Consider the following 16,956-nt stretch of genomic DNA (forward strand, 5'->3'; position numbering starts at 1 on the left):
AATGAATCTCGATAACCTAATGGGATTTTTTTTCACGTTAAACATCTTAAATGTCCCTTTATCTCTTTATTTGCACTTTGTTAAATATGCAAAGGATCTTGTCCATTTGTTACTAATGTTCTCGCTGTTGTTGTTGTTTTTGTCATGATTTGCTTTGATCCGCAGATGATGATAGAAGCATCATGACAGAACAGTTAGAAACTATTCCTAAAGAGGAGAAAGCTGAAAAGGAAGCTCGGAGACCATCTCTCGAGAAACATAGAAAAGAAAAGCCTTTTAAAACTGGGAGAGGCAGAATTTCCACTCCTGAAAGAAAAATAGCTAAAAAGGAACCTAGCACAGTCTCCCGGGATGAAGTGAGAAGGAAAAAAGGTTCATTTAACAATCACTTCTTTAAAAATGTGTTTGAAGTATTTCATTTTACTATTTTATAGAAGAAACTGCCTTAACAGTGGTAATCGATTATTGATGAAATTTTCGTTTGGTTTCGTTCCAAGTGTTAATTTTTTTTCCTGATGGTATGCTTTCTGTGTTTTCTTATTCATAGCAGTTTATAAGAAGGCTGAACTTGCTAAAAAAACAGAAGTTCAGGCCCACTCTCCCTCCAGGAAATTCATTTTAAAACCTGCTATCAAATATACTAGACCAACTCATCTCTCCTGTGTTAAGCGGAAAACGACAGGTGACTGTTCAATTCTGCAATGTGGCTGGCAAACATAGACATGTTTTTTTTTTTTTTTTAATCTCATTACTGTAGCAGCTTCTTCATTTTGTTTTTCTTCCAAGAATCTCAGTAGTCATGAACAATTTTGCTATTAAGTGTCTTGTATCATTATTCTTTTTTTTCCCTCCCTGCAGAAGAGGTCATGACCATCTGTTTCTTTGTCATGCTCAGACATAACAGTGCGTGATTGTATCTTGGCATTGTGCTCTAGTGTCACGTTCTGGGGATTCCTATTTTCATTCTGTGTGTTTGGTTAGACGATGGCGATGAATTTAACCGTGGTATGCATTCTCATTATTTTGCTTATTTATCTCCCTCATGCTTAAATCCATAAATATTTGTCCTATTTTCTACATTGTTACTGCCAAATCTGTTACTGATGTTGATGAATTTACTGAAAACCACCAAGAATATGCATTGATTTAGACACTGAAAACTAAAAGCAAATCTGGGATAAATGTGTGGTTTGCAAAACTATTTTGCTTCAGATGCAAAAAAAAAAAAAAAAAAAAAAGAAAGGAAGAAAGAAAACAAAATTGTCTGGCAATCCCATTAGATTTTATCCAAAATTAGCAAGCCTTTCTATCTACTGTACTATATCTCTTAGTCGTCATTTTGTCATTGGGATTTTCTTAAATGTGTTTATCCGAACTGCTCCTTCCGTCTTAAGAGGAACTTAAGTTAGAAATAAACTTAAGTTTATTTTCATTTTGCTTTCCATTTGTTTAATCTCTGTCTTCTCCAAATATCCACATTTACTAAGTTTTAAAAAGTGGTAGAACAACAGAATGAAACATGTTAAAAATCATAATAAAAACCCATACAAATATCTATAATGCAAACTTTTTTCTCAGTTTCAATGCAAAATATTTACTTTCTATGTATAAGTATGCTAGGATAATCTTAATTGACAACAGTTTGCACAATATCAGATTACTTGTTCAGAAAGAAATATTTCCCTTTCCATTATGCATCACAAATGTTTCTGTATAAACCTTCAGATGACTTGAAAGGTTAGGAGCAGCATTAGTGTGTGAGAAAACAGAAAGCAAGATAATTAATGGTTTTATGTCAGCCACTAAAAATTCTAAGTATTTTGTATTTGTATTCTCCACATAGGATTCTTATCGTGTTTTCCTTTAAGCACAAGTGTCTCAGGCAGAATTTGAAAGGGAAAGACTTATATATGTCCACAAACCTTGACAAATGTTCAGGATAAGGAATGCCTATAAGTTACGAGTTAGAAATTTACACGGTATCTCTATCTTATATCTTACTTAGTGTACTTTCTCAGGTTTTTAGCCTCATCAAACTTGGAATTTTTCTTCCAGTTAGAGAAATACTTGGACAAGGAGAATTCTTTGGATTTGACATTTTAAAGACCCTGTATCCTATCTGAAAAGATTAAAGATGTCATCAGGATTGGGGAATTCCAGAGGAAATATGAAATGTTTTCACAGTGTCTACATGTCATTGATTCTCAGCTTACCACAAATGAAAGTGAATTGCCTTTTTAATTCATTTTTTAAAGGAAATTTAAGATCTTTGGACTGATTAGGATCTTTGCTTCCTATTGTCAAATATGAAAACCCTCTGGCAGAAAGCATGTATCAAACATAAGTGTCTTCTACTTGGAGCAAACTATACAGACATGTCACAGGAATTTGAGATGCTATAGAAGCAATAAGGAGGCATCATTTTATCTGCTGCTATTTTTTTTTAAAATCAGCTCTAGAATCTGTGAATAATCTTGCCAGCCAGGCCTACATACATAAAGCACATTGTAGGCAGTTATTATTTTGGTTTTAGAGCTTCACATAGCTTAAGAAACTTTTTTGGGACTCATTTGAAGAGTTTATGAAGATAAGAATTTTTTTTTTTCCTGAGGTTTTCTCTCTTAATAAAGAAAATTGAGGAAGTAAACACACAAGCTTGAGTATTTTATTTTTCGAGCAAAGCTTACAAATATGGGTGGTTGTCTAAAATACAAAGAATTGTCTTAAATCATGAGATATTTAAGTCAGGTAAGTCATCAACAGAAAATGTGCTAAAGATATGGAGTTCAAAATTGAAACCAGAAGTGTCAAACATAGCAAGAGAAACAACAGTAACAGATGTGGTAATGATTTCATACAGGAAGTGCATGTGTAGAACATATTCTGCATTTACCGAACTTTAAATTCCTCTCATGTTTTCTGTTCTTGACAAGCTATTTTTCTTCCCTTCTTATGTGGTGTATTTTTATATCAAACAAGTATGTCATTCATATTGTGAAGTGAAGGGGTGCCGAGGGAAAGGGACTGAATGACCATGACAGTTTGGAGGCAGTGTTATTTTGGTATTAGAGCTTCACATAGCTTAGGCAACCTTATTGACCAACCCTAGAAGCCAATCATCTTTCTTTTCCTTAAATTCTGCAGCATTCACATTGCTGTTCTGTTACTTGTAGTCCCAAGAATCTGTCCTCATATAGTACTGATTCAAAGGTACATGGTTAACCCATAGAAAATGATCTATGCTTTGGTGCTGACCTATGCTTTGGTAGACACTGGGATGTGTAAATTTAGCACACACTCTAATTGGAACCACATGCTATGATATTGTTATTCAGGTTTATTTCTGTTACTGAATTTGAGCCTCAAAACAAAATTTTGCTTTGCATTGGTCTGTTGACACAATAGAATATCCAAAAGGTATTGAAAAATGCATTTTCGTGACTTTTAGCCACTAAGTTTGGGGTTGTTTGTGCTTTGTCCTTTCAACAGCTGCCAGTGGTGAATCAACTCAGGCTCCCAGTGTGTTCAAACAGGCGAAGGACAAGGTCTCTGTGAGTAACTTCAGTTTTTCCTTGTTCTTCATTTGAAGTTCTTTTGGTATTAGCTGCTATTTCTTGAATATTATTAAGACTTAGACATTTACTATTAAATGCCATTTTATACTGTTTGCTCATCCAGAATGATTCTCAGGATTATCCAGGCAAGTATTAATGTCCTCCAGAATGATATGTGTGATAATTGGTGAGAATCCAACTGGGCTGCTTCTTTATCACTAAGATAAAACATATAAAGCAGCACAATGTTTGGCAGAAAAGGGGAAGAACAATTCATTTACTTTTTATAGAATCAAACTGAATCATTCTAGTTAATTGGATTTTATAATATTTTCATTGCTTTTATTATGAAATAAGAAATAAGAGCAAATGAAATACTATTGGTGAGCAAAAGGAAGTACAAGTTGGTCATAATTCCCTTATCTAAAAATAACTACAGTTCTTCCCATTTTGATGTAAAATCTTTATTTTATCTGCACATTTATAGATTTAATAACAAAAAGAGAAACATAGTATATCAATTTTTAAATTAAACAGAAAAAATAATTTCCTGCATGCCTATAATCATTTTAATGACTATATAACATTGAATTTTATTTATTTACAATGATATCCTTAACCAATTTCCTATTATTTGACATTCAAACTAATTTTATATTGTTAGTTTTTAAAATATTGCCATATTATCTTTTTGGATAAGTTTATGAATGCATTTTCTTAGAATAATTTCCTGACCAGTGAAATGACAAATGTCATATTTAAAGTTTTGCTTCATATGGCCAATGTTATAGTGTTCTTTATTTGCTAAATATGAATATAAATATATTATTTTTTACTGTGGTTCTATTTATGATGTTTAATTTCTTCACTTTTCAAAATCTTTTCTATTTTTTCTTTTAGAATTTTTGGTTATAGATTTTTAACCTTATATCAAACACCAAATCAACATGAAATATTTTTGCTCCTTTATGACTGGAAGAAAAAACAAATTAAGGGCTACTAATGAAACCCCAAAATAATATTGTAATAATATTGTAATGTTGTGTTATTACAACACAATAATTTGATTGATGTTACTTAGTAACTTATCCCAACGTTCTGAGTCTCCACAATCATGTGATATTTAAACCATAATTCTTAGTTTAACCTTCTAAAACCTAAGAAGATTTTAGACTTCTATTTTTTATTTATTGTGAAAAATAGTGCTTAATTTCCAATAATGCCAAAATTTTTGATAATCTTCTTGAAAAAAGGTCTTTGCTGAAAGAAAATATTCGATGTTTATATAAGTGTTTTCAAAATATTCCTGAATGTATGGAAAGCTAAGAGAACGCATTTATTGCTTTGTCAAATATTGGGCCTCCTTATTTTGAGCACAATGTGGTTTCAAGATTTGTATCTCTTTACCTGCTGTATCTGACAGAGAACTAGTGAGTTGTCATGTTCAAATCTAGAATATTTATTATCTCTATATTGTTTTTCTTTCAATGCCCTAATTTTTTAAAAATAAAGGGAGTGATAAAAATTCTATATCATAATTTAGTTGTGGAAATTAAATATAGTAATTTTATAAAGCAATACACAGTAGAGTGCCTAGAACATACTGTTCATTCAATAAATAATAAATTGTTAGTTATTATTTTCATTATTATTTAAAAACTGACACTGTCAGAAGCAGATATAGAACACAAGTCTAGTTTTTCTCCTTTAGGAAAAAAATTGTCAATGGCATTGTTTGGACAACTTTTAGAAAACTTTCAAATCCTTTAGTCTTCAAATAACTCACCAGGATAAGGATGTATATACTTATGCTTGGGACAGAAACTATATACATTATCTGACATAAAACTAATCTTTTTTCCCTTGTGAATGTCCACTTCATCTTTCTGAAGAAGATAGATAAATCCGTTATTTTAATTTTTTTCTCATTCATCAGCCTCTTTTTTCCCACCTATTACTTCATCCTCTTAAAACCTCAAGATTAACTTCAATTTAATTTATCTCTGATTTATCAAAACAATTCTGAATTTTAAATTGCTCTTTATTATGAACTTGGTCCAATAATGTTTTATTTCATTTGGTTTGCTGTTGGTGGTGGCAATAACTAACACTCTTATTTGCCTTTCTTAATTAGAGGCAATTCAACTACTTCCTCCTCCTTCCCTGGATCACATTTTTGAAACGCAGTCTTTTGTGGGTAGGATCAATCAAAGAGAATGACTTTTGTAGACCCAATTACACTTCCCACTCAGGGTACTCGGTCTGTAAAGAAGTGATTTGTGCAATCTGTGCATGCTTATGTCTCTGTTGAAGTAGCTGTGGAGGTTAAAACTTAAAAATCGCAGCTTCCTCTGCTATTTTTGTAACAGCTGAGTTAAATTAATTATTTGAAGATAATAATCTCCCTGGTTTTGTCATTCTTGTCTGTACTTTAAAAGTGTCTCAGGAGACATGTGGCCTGCCAACATCACTGTCTCCAAAAGTCACTCATCCAACCCACTTTAACCTGCAGACTCCCCAGGGACTATCTACAGCTGTATATTAAGCCTTGTGGGTTTTGTGAGGCATTTCTTCAATGCTACCTTTCCTTTTTAGAATTTATCGCTTTACAGAGTGACTTCTATACATAAAAAATCTTACTAATTCTCTACTAGAAGTTGGTCCCCAATTTGTGTTTTACTCATAAAATGAGCTCGTTACATATGAACTCCAACGGTTTTTCTGATGAAGTCAGTATAGATAACTGAAAACAAATTTTCTCAATCTTTAAAATAATATTTTTCATTACCAGTCCTTAAACGTATACTCAAATTCTTGAATGTAATCAAGATATGGATTGAGTGTACACCTTAAAGTCTGGACTTAGTACAGGAACAGTTCCAACAGACTCTTAAGGTATTTTCCAAATGTGGTACTATTGTAGAACCTATGGATTCATAGGAGACCTTACACATTGAATCCCTATTTTCTCCATATTCTCATAAATGAGAGGACTATATATAAATATCATAAAAACAACCCAAAATTTAGCCCTTAGTGTCATTGTTTAAATTAACAAAAGGAGTTTTGTTAATTACCATCATAATATTCTTTCTATCTTAAGGCTTATTTTTTTTAAATATATTTATTGGCAATACATCCTTGCAAAATGGAATTAATGAGCTGGGGGCTCTTACAATAATCTCTGATATTGATTTCACTTAAAAGAATACTGGCAGTTTATAATTTCCAAAGAGTTGGTCATTGTGCCAACTGTCACTCATTCTGAAGCCCTTTGAGGATCCTATTTCCTCATTCTCCCAGAAAGCACAGAAGCAGAAGTTACTTTAATGCTCACTTTTAAAGTAAATTCACTAAAAATAATATGCATTATGAATGTAAATCTAAATATAGGACTGTGTAATTTCTATAAATGTACAGTGGAAGTTGCTTCCACACACCTGCTATAACAGGCTCATTAGAATAACCCAAGTCTCTTGCAGAGACCACAAGGACACCTTGAAACGGTGTTCTTTTCCTGAACTATTCATTTCAGAAGATAGGTGGCTATGCAACTTTGGAAAGCTTCCCATGTCTCTGCCCCCGCAGAGTAACCCACACCAGAGTTGTGCTCATATTTTTTTCTGCTTCAGAACCAAACTCTATCCTTAAACAGTGGGGAATTTCAGCACCAGCTTTCCTCTTCCCAGAAGGGTCTCTCTTATCTTTCTCTCATGAGGTTGATTATAGTATTTCCACTTTCAATCAGATCTTTGATTTGTCTGTGTATAGTGATGAAATTACAAATTTCTGTATTAAATCAAACACAATGCTTCGCTCCCAGAATTTCACAAAGCCAGGTCCTCCATGTCTGAGCAGTATCTTTCTTCTCTCCTTCCATTCATCCACCTACTTACCCTTTACTGAACAATCATTCTTGTGCCTCTATTATGTACCAAGAATAAATAATCCCAATATTTGAAAGTAAAGGAGAGCCAATAACATGGATACTTATTCTAGATCTGATGAATACAAAATCAAAGCATTGTTTCTGTTTTTTAAAAAGTAGACATTTTAAAAATAATATTGTTGAGTTAGTTCCAGCTAAAAAGAGTTGTTCACTGAAAATCCCTCTTTCTAGTATAAATATACATCTCCATTTTTGATTTGAATCATTTATCTTGTGTTTTGATTAAAAGTAGACATTTAATTTCTTATATGTTTGTATGTGTTTTTTTTTTTTTTTCACCTTTCCTTCATAGTTTGGTTTATTTTGTACCTTTTGTTTGTTTGTTTTTCTTTCATGGCTAGAATTCTACCTTGTCAAAGATTCCTGCTTCACAGGGTAGCACAAAGTCCCCAAGATACAGCTCAGCCTGCCCTAGCACGACCAAAAGGGCTACATTTTCTGACAGTTTTTTAATACATCCCACCTCAGCAGGCTCTACAGACCGTTTGCCATACTCAGAATCAGGGAACAAGGTAAGGCAGCAAGTCAATAAAAGTTGCAGAAAGGAATAAGTTGGGAAGGTTATATGACATAATTCAGGAAATGTGTAAAAGCAAAGATGGAAAATTTTAAAGTATTTGACATATAAAATGATAGATCCTGTTAAATACAATTGAAAAATTGTAATAAATAGCTTACTAGTAAAAGAAAAATGTATAGAAAAACGTTCCTTTTTCTAAATAGACTGTTCATTATTAATTTTTTATTTATTTAATTGTCTTATAAAAATTAAATGCACTAACAAAGCAAAATACAATCCATTACATGTAATATGACAAGTGATAGACATATAGTCTAATAACAACAAACTGTGTAATGTAGTAGACTATTTAGACTCACCACCAGACACATTAAGGTTTAATATTCCCTCCAATACCTGTGAACTTGGTGATCTTGAAAAAATTACATTTATTCATTAAACCTGATCCCTTAACTTTAATGTGTGCATCTTATTTTTTGATGAGAATGAAATCATAAATGGATGTGGTATGCTTAAAGTTCCTGTCATATAGGTGCACACATATGGTGGTGGTGGTCATTCTTAGGAATATTATGCATGCCATACCCTCTGCCAATCCTTTTTGATTAATAAATTATCATGCTAATGAAGATTTTTCAGTAAAATTAGTAACTTACTGAAGATTGCTTGAGTAAATTTGTTTTATCCATATTATCCTTTAGAACTTGCACTTGACATTAGTTTTCAGGGTTAACTCCAAAATAACATAATTTCATAAAACATCTGGGCAAATATGAACTCTTTTTTTAGTTTTGAAATAGAAATGCTCATATGCAATTTGGTAGTATATGCTAAAAGAAATAGTTCTGTCAGTACAGCAGGAAAAATATCCCAAGTGATGTAATCACTTCTCATAATTAAAATAAAAATTCCCAAGAACCCAATGTCTGTTTGTTTTCTCAAATCAGGATGGAGTAACCAAGAGCCCAGAAAAGCGCTCTTCTCTCCCGAGACCTTCCTCCATTCTCCCTCCTCGCCGAGGAGTATCAGGAGACAGAGATGAGAATTCCTTCTCTCTCAACAGTTCCATCTCCTCTTCAGTGCGACGGACCACTAGTAGGTCTACTTTTGGTTTGGCTTCCTTTTTAATCATTTTTTTTAAAGATCCTTTAAGTGAAAAAGAGCTTACTGTGTATTTATATTTTACAGTGTTCCAATAAACATGCATTAAGAACAGATGACCTTTGTCCTCAGAATCAGAAAATTCTGGCTTCTAGATGGTTCCAAAATAAGTCAAGATAATCAGTAGAGGAAATGTGAACTTATTAACTTCTTAACTACTAACTAATATTAAGATAAAGTCGTTTTTCTAAGAGTACATTTTCTCTCTTGTTTCAAACTTAGAGCAAAAAAAGAAAATTCTAAAGAAGTAATTAAAAGAGGCTTTGAGGCTATAGCTCAGTGGTAGAGTAACTTGGCCTACCACGTGTGAGGCACTAGTTAGATAGCACCACATAAAAATAAATGAAATAAAGATATTGTGTCCATTGACAACTAAAAATTAAAAATAACAAAGAAGTAATTAAAAGAGAAAACCAACAGGAATTTTTAAAATATATATCCATATGAACTTAACACACATTAGAATTCCAAGTCCTGAAATTTAAGTGGAAAGTCAAAAATCAAAACCTAAGATCCTGCTCAATTTGTTGAGAATTTGCACTCCCAATGAGCAGTAAGCATAGCATGTTCTGTGCCAAAAGCTTCGATTCCTTTCAATGGACAGTATTCAATTAACTGATGGGCCATTATAAAATTTATGTAATGCCCAATCATTACACTCTTATAGGTTGTTTTGCTGCTAAGACTATGTAGCAAAGCATGGATTCAAATTATTTTCCTAAACATTTTTCTATTACAACAAAAAGAGCTGCCATTTACTGAGCACATATAGATGCAAGGCTCTTAAGACACATTTTTATTTGAATTAGTTAACAATGCTGATGGTTAGGTATTAATAATCTCAATTCAAATGATAAGAAAACTGACCTTAAAGGGAAGATAATTTGTCCAATGCTAGACAGCTAATAAATGGCTGCATTTGGTCTTCATTCCACTGGTAACATCACAACTTGTCCTCTTAATGTGGTCTCTACGTTTTTTTTTTTTTTTTTTTTTGAGGAAATAGTATTAGAGAATGCTCTGTAGAATCACTTGGAATTATATCCCTGTCATTTAGATACCATTATAAAATGGTGGAAATTGCTACCACTGTCACATTATAGTTGATTTCACCACTTGCTTTTTAAAATATTTAGTAATAGTTGACCAATGTCAAATTTGACTGTTTAGCGTGACAGTGTTGTTGCATGCAATTAAAATGCTTATTGTACTTAGAGCAACTGTGCCCAACACCATTTAGTTTCATGAAGTATTAGCATCCTTTGAAATCTGTGCTACAAACACTGAAATCACCAAAACCCTTTTTTTCATAGCAAAAATTACCTATTCAAATAATATACTTAGCAGGGAAAGAATTTAAGTAGTCTCCAAGGAAGAGACTGTTACTCCAAACATCTAGAGTTGGAATTGTGCATCAACAACAGCTCCCAGGATGATGAGATAAGACAAAGGCACCAAGTGTTCCCTAAAGAAGCATCTTGAATTCTTGTATGTGTTGCCATGGAAGCAAAATGGCACTTTCTCCATAAATCCATTCCCTCAAACCACTGTGCTCTACCTTTTAAAATGTAACCCTATATACATTGCTGTTTTAAAATGTCCTGAGCCAGTACTGTTTTGACTTTCTAGCTTTATTTGTGTTTACATGCATATTTCATTGTATTATTTGGTAATAAACATAACTGATACCCTGATAATCTGAGGACATTGGGCCTATCTTAGTTCTACTTAGCAATAGCAAAAAGGCACAAGGACAATTACAAGAGCAAGCAATTGACCCACTCCCACTCACCTACTGACTCCGTAACTGTTCATAGGAATGATTGGGCATTTTGGGAAGCTGTTAAAAAGATCTGAAGGAAACAGTGCTGTGGAGGAAACTTGGCTAGCCCAGCAGCGGGGAAAGGCATTGTCATTGAGAGGTTGACAGGATAAGTAAGAGCACAGTGTAATAAAATAGCTTGTAAATATTTTTTAAATTGTCTTAGTATCTTACCTCTTCAAGTTCAAAGCAAATAAGAAAGACTCAGAGTCATCATTTTGATGACTAGAACATAATTTTTTATAATGAAAATTGGACAGATGTCTTAAACAGCAATGTGAAGGCCTTAATACTTGTGGTTTATCCTCATTCTCCAGATGTAACACAGATACTCTGTTCTACAAGTATTGAAATGACCCTCATTTGAGGAAAACATGATTTCTCATAGTAAAAAAAAATTGTTATCTGCATCCACAATATTGCTTTGGCTTTTCTCCATGTAGTGAAAAATGCCTCCACACACTTCAATCAGTTCTAAGTCCAATTTATTCCGTTAAAAAAATAAGTTGAGCACCCCCACTGTGTTCGGCCCCCAGGGAAGTCACCCTGGTAGATACAATGGCAAATAGTATGAAAATCCCTCTCCCCAGAATAGCTAAGCTATTCCAAGCTGGTGATGTCACAGAGAAAATGTCTGAAGAAGAAAGAAGAATGATGGAGAGATTTTTCAAATGGACATAGCGACAGGCTTAAGCCTCTGTTAAAAATTTAGTCCATAACCAAACTAGGGACAGGGAATTACTAAAAGGCCACATTGCACATGGCTGAATCATCCAGGTCTTGAGATGTCATTTCTGTGGAAAGCAATAAGAAAAGCACAGAATGCACACTAATTTATCACTTTAATCTTCATGTATCCCATTTCATATTATCAGATGAAGACTGACTGTGATGTGCCCTTAACAATAGAACACCAAAAGGACCCAGGGCGACTTTCTGCTAAACATGAAAGCTATTCACTGAAAGAGGGAGGAAAGTTACCTGTGTTTCTCCAGAAGGTTGAACCTAGAAGGTAGATGTATATTGTCTGCAGATCACAATGATCTGAGAAGCTCCCTTGAGCTCACTCCTTAAAATATTAAGCAAAGAATAAATGTCCCCTTCTCAGAAAGCATTTCCTGTGCTAGTGATGTGCTGCATTAGATGACCTCTTAAATCTCTTTCACCAGTGATTTTAAAATTGAGACATATCCTTGTCCTCTGTAAAATTTTAGAAAATTCATTGATTTTGCATAGCATTATACATTCAACAGTAAAAAATAACGATCATGCCTTTCTCATAAAATATACATACGTCATAATGAAGCTGGAGTGCTTTTTTAAAAAAAAAAGTTCTCTAAAGCTAGATATGTATGATCTGGCTTAGAATTTAGTAGCGTCTGAGTAAATGAGCCCTAATACCCTCATTAATTAATTACAAAAACAAGGGCAGCCCCTATTAGCATGTTTATTTCAAATCGGTATTCACAAACATGCTTTGAAATCTATAAAATTTCAAATCTTATTTCAGAAAATTATTTGAAATGGCTTTCAAAACACATGCAAAAAGCTGGTGCCAGTGGTGAATGCCTATAATCCCAGTTACTTGGGAGGCCGAGGCAGGAGGATTACAAGTTTGAGGCCGGCCTGGGCAACTTAACAAGACCCTGTCTCAAAAGGAAAAAAAAAAAAAATTAAAGAACTGGGAATGTAGCTCAGTGGTAAAGCACCCCTGGGTTCAATCCCTGGTACCAAAAAAATAACAACAAACAAACAGAAAAAAACCACCACATTTAAGAAGATAATATGAGAAATATCTTTTAAGAAAATGAGGAAAAGAAAAGTAAACCAGTAAAATGGGACTGAGCTCAACTTGAAGCAAAGAAATTCATATCCAGAGATCCTGTATAATTAATAGTACAGGATTATTGATTTGACTTTAAACTGTCAAACTCGTGATGACAGTAGAGGAGAAAAAGCCATCAGACACTCACTAGGCTCACTGTGACGACATTCTTGGAACATCCTAGTTTTCTAGAGATCAGTAGATCTTTCTTCGTATGAAGTACTGAGATAAGTTTCCTTATAAAGGAAGTAAATGATGCACTTGAACAATGGCTGACAAATTTCAGTGAACACACAACTCACAATGCTCCTTCAGGAGAACTGAGGGAGAAACCTTGAAACTTGATTCTGTGAACCCCTTTCTATACAGGCTTAATGTATGTGACGTAATACAGAGGTCTATGGTTTATGTACATCCAGATCTCAGAAAGAATTTACTAGAGGAATGAACGGTCCCCATGCCATTCAAGATATTCAGTTAATAGGGATCCACGTACCACATTAACTATAGACTCTCCAGCTAAAGGCAGTCTACATACCTTAACAATTACACAAGTAGAAAATAGTTTTTTGAGGTTTTTTTGGGGGGGGCGGGGGGGATGCAGGTACTGGGAATTGAACTCAGGGGCACTCGACCATCGAGCCACATCCCCTGCCCTATTTTCTATTTTTAAAGACAGGGTCTCCCTAAGTTGCTTAGTGCCTCACCTGCTGCTCAGGCTGGCTTTGAACTCGCAATCCTCCTGCCTCAGCCTCCTGAGCCATTGGGATTACAGGGGTGTGCCACTGCACCTGGCAGAAAATAGTTTTGACACATTCATAATAAGAACACAGGAGGATAAATCAGGAATAATCAAGTTTTATCCCTATTTTAATGGCAACACATGTTCAAAGACTTGTCACTGAGTTGTGAACCTAAAAAAAGGAGATTCCCCTTGGGGGCCTTATTGTGATAATTCATAAAATATTTCTAAATGCTTTAGAAATTATACGTTTACTGAGTTCTAACCATCTATGGGATGAAGGCTGCCTTGAGAACTTAATAATGCTCTGGTTTGGTTGTTGCGTGTTCATACAGGGTCAGAGCCAATTCGCAGAGCAGGGAAAAGTGGCACCTCAACACCCACTACCCCCGGATCAACTGCCATCACTCCCGGCACCCCACCAAGCTATTCTTCACGCACCCCAGGCACTCCTGGGACCCCCAGCTACCCCAGAACTCCTCACACACCAGGAACCCCCAAGTCTGCCATCCTGGTGCCCAGTGAGAAGAAAGTCGCCATCATCCGCACTCCTCCCAAATCTCCTGCCACTCCCAAGCAGCTTCGGCTTATTAACCAACCACTGCCAGACCTGAAGAATGTCAAATCCAAAATTGGATCGACAGACAACATCAAATACCAACCTAAAGGGGGACAGGTAAGAACTGCATGAACACACATTTGCTGCCAGAAATAAAAGCCCATTCATTACTATATAACTTTCCTCGGGGCATAAACTAACAGTCCTTAAAATGCAAGGGAGATGGAGACATTATAGAGTTAGCGATTACATGTCACTGCTGAGTCTGGGCCTTATCTGAGAGAGCTAGCTTATAAAATATAATCAAAATCACATGATACATCCTTTCCTTCTGGTCATCATTGGATAACAATTGGTTTAACCATACAGAATATTTTAGTTGATTGCCTAACAGATCTTTCCTGAGTATATCTCTATGGCTCTGTGGATTTTAACATAAGAGAACGAATCTACTATCCTCTTCCTCCTCCTCCTCCTCCTCCTTTTGTTCTTTTTAGATATACATGACAGTAGAGTGTATTTTGACATATACATACATGAATTATAACTTATTCTAATTAGGATTCCATTCTTGTGGTTATACATGGTGTGGAGTTTCATTTGTGGTATATACATATATGAACATAAGAAATGAAGTTACACTTCTGATATGGATTGGAGTTTTCTATTTTGGATCCTGATCATGAGCTCATTTCACTGTCTTTTAGTGATTCCAATTGTATCTCTTTCCTTTTCCCCAAGGAGTTTCTGTGACATCTTTTACCATTTCCTTATATTCACTCCAAAATCAGAGCATGGTTCACCCACTTACTTCTCTGGCTACTATTGCCTAAGTATTAACAAAGGGCAGGTACTTACGTTGATAATGAATAGACAGCACCATATAATCCTTACAAATAAATTGTAACCTTGGAACTTCTACTTAAAATTACCTGTATTGATTAGAGTTTTTAGCATGTTAAACCAGAGGGTTTGAGTGGAATTTTATAGCTCCTACTTTGTAGAATGACTAGAAAGAAAATTTATGGTATGGCTTATAGAAATGATCAGGATAATATGTTAAAGACTTTTATTATCTGATTGAGCACCTATAAATGCACATTTAAAGAAATCAAAATTTTTGGCATGTGAGGCCCAATTATAAATCAATTATCATAGACTATTTCAGTGGAAATTGGCCTGTCCAGAATCATTGAGAAAGGCAGACTATTATGATTTAGACCTGGAATGGCCCCCAAAAGCTCATGTGTTGAAGACTTCATCCCCAACACAGCAACGTTCAGAGGGAAGAGATTAGATCATGAAGGTTCTAACCTCATCACTGGATTGGTCCATTTGATGGATTAATAATGTGAATGGACTACTGGGAGGAGAAGGAAACTGTGTGCAGGTAGGCCAAGGTTGGAGGAAGCAGATCATTAAGAGCAGGTCCTCAGGGACTACATCTTGTCCCTGGCCCATCCTTCTCTGTGCGTCCTGGTTGCTATGAGCTGAGCAGCTTTGTCTGCCATGCCCTTGTGCCGTGATGTTCTGTCTTACCTCAGGCCCAAAGCAATGAAGCCAGCTGACCACAGACTGACCTCTGTAGCTGTGAGCCAAAATAAACTTTACTTCCTGTAAGTTATTTGTCACAAATTTGGTCACAGCAGTGAAAAGGGGTGCTTTCTGTAGGAGTCAGATTTCGTAATAGCAATGTGTGGGAACCCAATAATTTCCCAAGTTGAGAAACTTTATTATTTGCCCCTAATCTGAACATTTGTTGCTCATCTGTATGTGTAGATTTTGTGCTTGTAGCCCTTAGCTCTTTAGATGGAGTCCAATTTTCTATTGCTGGAGAGGCTGTGCTCAGTGGTTCAGTTCAGTGATGCCAATCAATGCCTAATGGAATAGATAAGCCGGTTGAAGTTATGATATGCTTCATAGAACTTAATAAAGTTAATCTTGTCAGCTAAAAATTTCATTCTATGGGAAAGAACATATGCAGTCATGGTTTCACTGTAGATAATGAGTGTGGTTCATTTAACTAACTAAAGTTAGAGATAAAATCATCTTAAGTGTACTAATTTGAAACTATCTCTTTAGTTAGCTCCTCAGTCTACGTTCAGTCTAAATTTTCAATTAGTGTTAGTTTTTTAAGAACATAGATACTTAGATTAAATAAAAGTATGAAAATAAACAATCTCTAACCATGCAACTTAAAAAAATTTAGGCAACAATTTGATGAATGGTGCTTTTTACCTTTCCTATGAATTGACATTTTTAGAGGTACTTTGATATATATGGACTAACCCTAAGTGTTTTGATGGGTTTGTTGCTTTTTCCCCCCATAAACTATAATGGAGATCAGTATTTTAAAAGCACAGCTCATGCCCCTCTGTAATAGTTGAACATTGTGAATGAACTGGTTTCACAGTGGTTGCTTTCATTTACCGCTCGTTGGATAGATCATGGACTTTTCAAGGCCACGTCTGTGGATTTGGCTGGTTGCTTTGTGAATTATATACTTTTGCTTCGTCACAGCCATGGTCAGCCATCCTCAGGTCAACAAGGCTGAACATAGTGGTATCTTCAAGCAACATACTTCTCTTTAAAAACGAGTAGTGTCCGTCTTTTATGTAAAGATCCTTATACATTCTCATGTAAAGTTTCTTCCCAGTATTTCTCTGGCATCTTTAAAAAAAAAACTGTAGATAAATCCATTAGACTAGAACCTATAAAGCATATTATTACATTTTAGAAACAAAGCAGTCTGGTTTCTCCCTCTTTCAATTCTTTATGGATCCATTGAATTAAAGGATGTTATAGGTCAAAGATATTCATCTCC

The 16,956-nt window shown here is 34.7% G+C and overlaps 1 protein-coding gene across 23 annotated transcripts in view; it reads left to right on the plus strand.

Annotated features, from left to right (window-relative positions):
• Positions 1 to 16,956, plus strand: part of Map2 (microtubule associated protein 2) — a 282,044-nt gene that overhangs the window by 248,873 nt on the left and 16,215 nt on the right. For 7 of the 23 annotated variants that reach the window (XM_047543465.1, XM_047543470.1, XM_047543469.1 and 4 more), the window contains 6 exons: positions 166 to 372; positions 548 to 682; positions 3,490 to 3,551; positions 7,845 to 8,015; positions 8,971 to 9,118; positions 13,909 to 14,249. In XM_047543465.1, coding sequence (XP_047399421.1) covers positions 166 to 372; positions 548 to 682; positions 3,490 to 3,551; positions 7,845 to 8,015; positions 8,971 to 9,118; positions 13,909 to 14,249 — 1,064 coding nt within the window. The remainder of the gene's footprint in view (positions 1 to 165; positions 373 to 547; positions 683 to 3,489; positions 3,552 to 7,844; positions 8,016 to 8,970; positions 9,119 to 13,908; positions 14,250 to 16,956) is intronic. The other 16 variants (XM_047543471.1, XM_047543474.1, XM_047543476.1 and 13 more) reach the window with 5 other exon arrangements.

The sequence above is a fragment of the Sciurus carolinensis genome, chromosome 3, assembly GCF_902686445.1.
Source record: "Sciurus carolinensis chromosome 3, mSciCar1.2, whole genome shotgun sequence".
Lineage (NCBI taxonomy): Eukaryota > Metazoa > Chordata > Mammalia > Rodentia > Sciuridae > Sciurus > Sciurus carolinensis.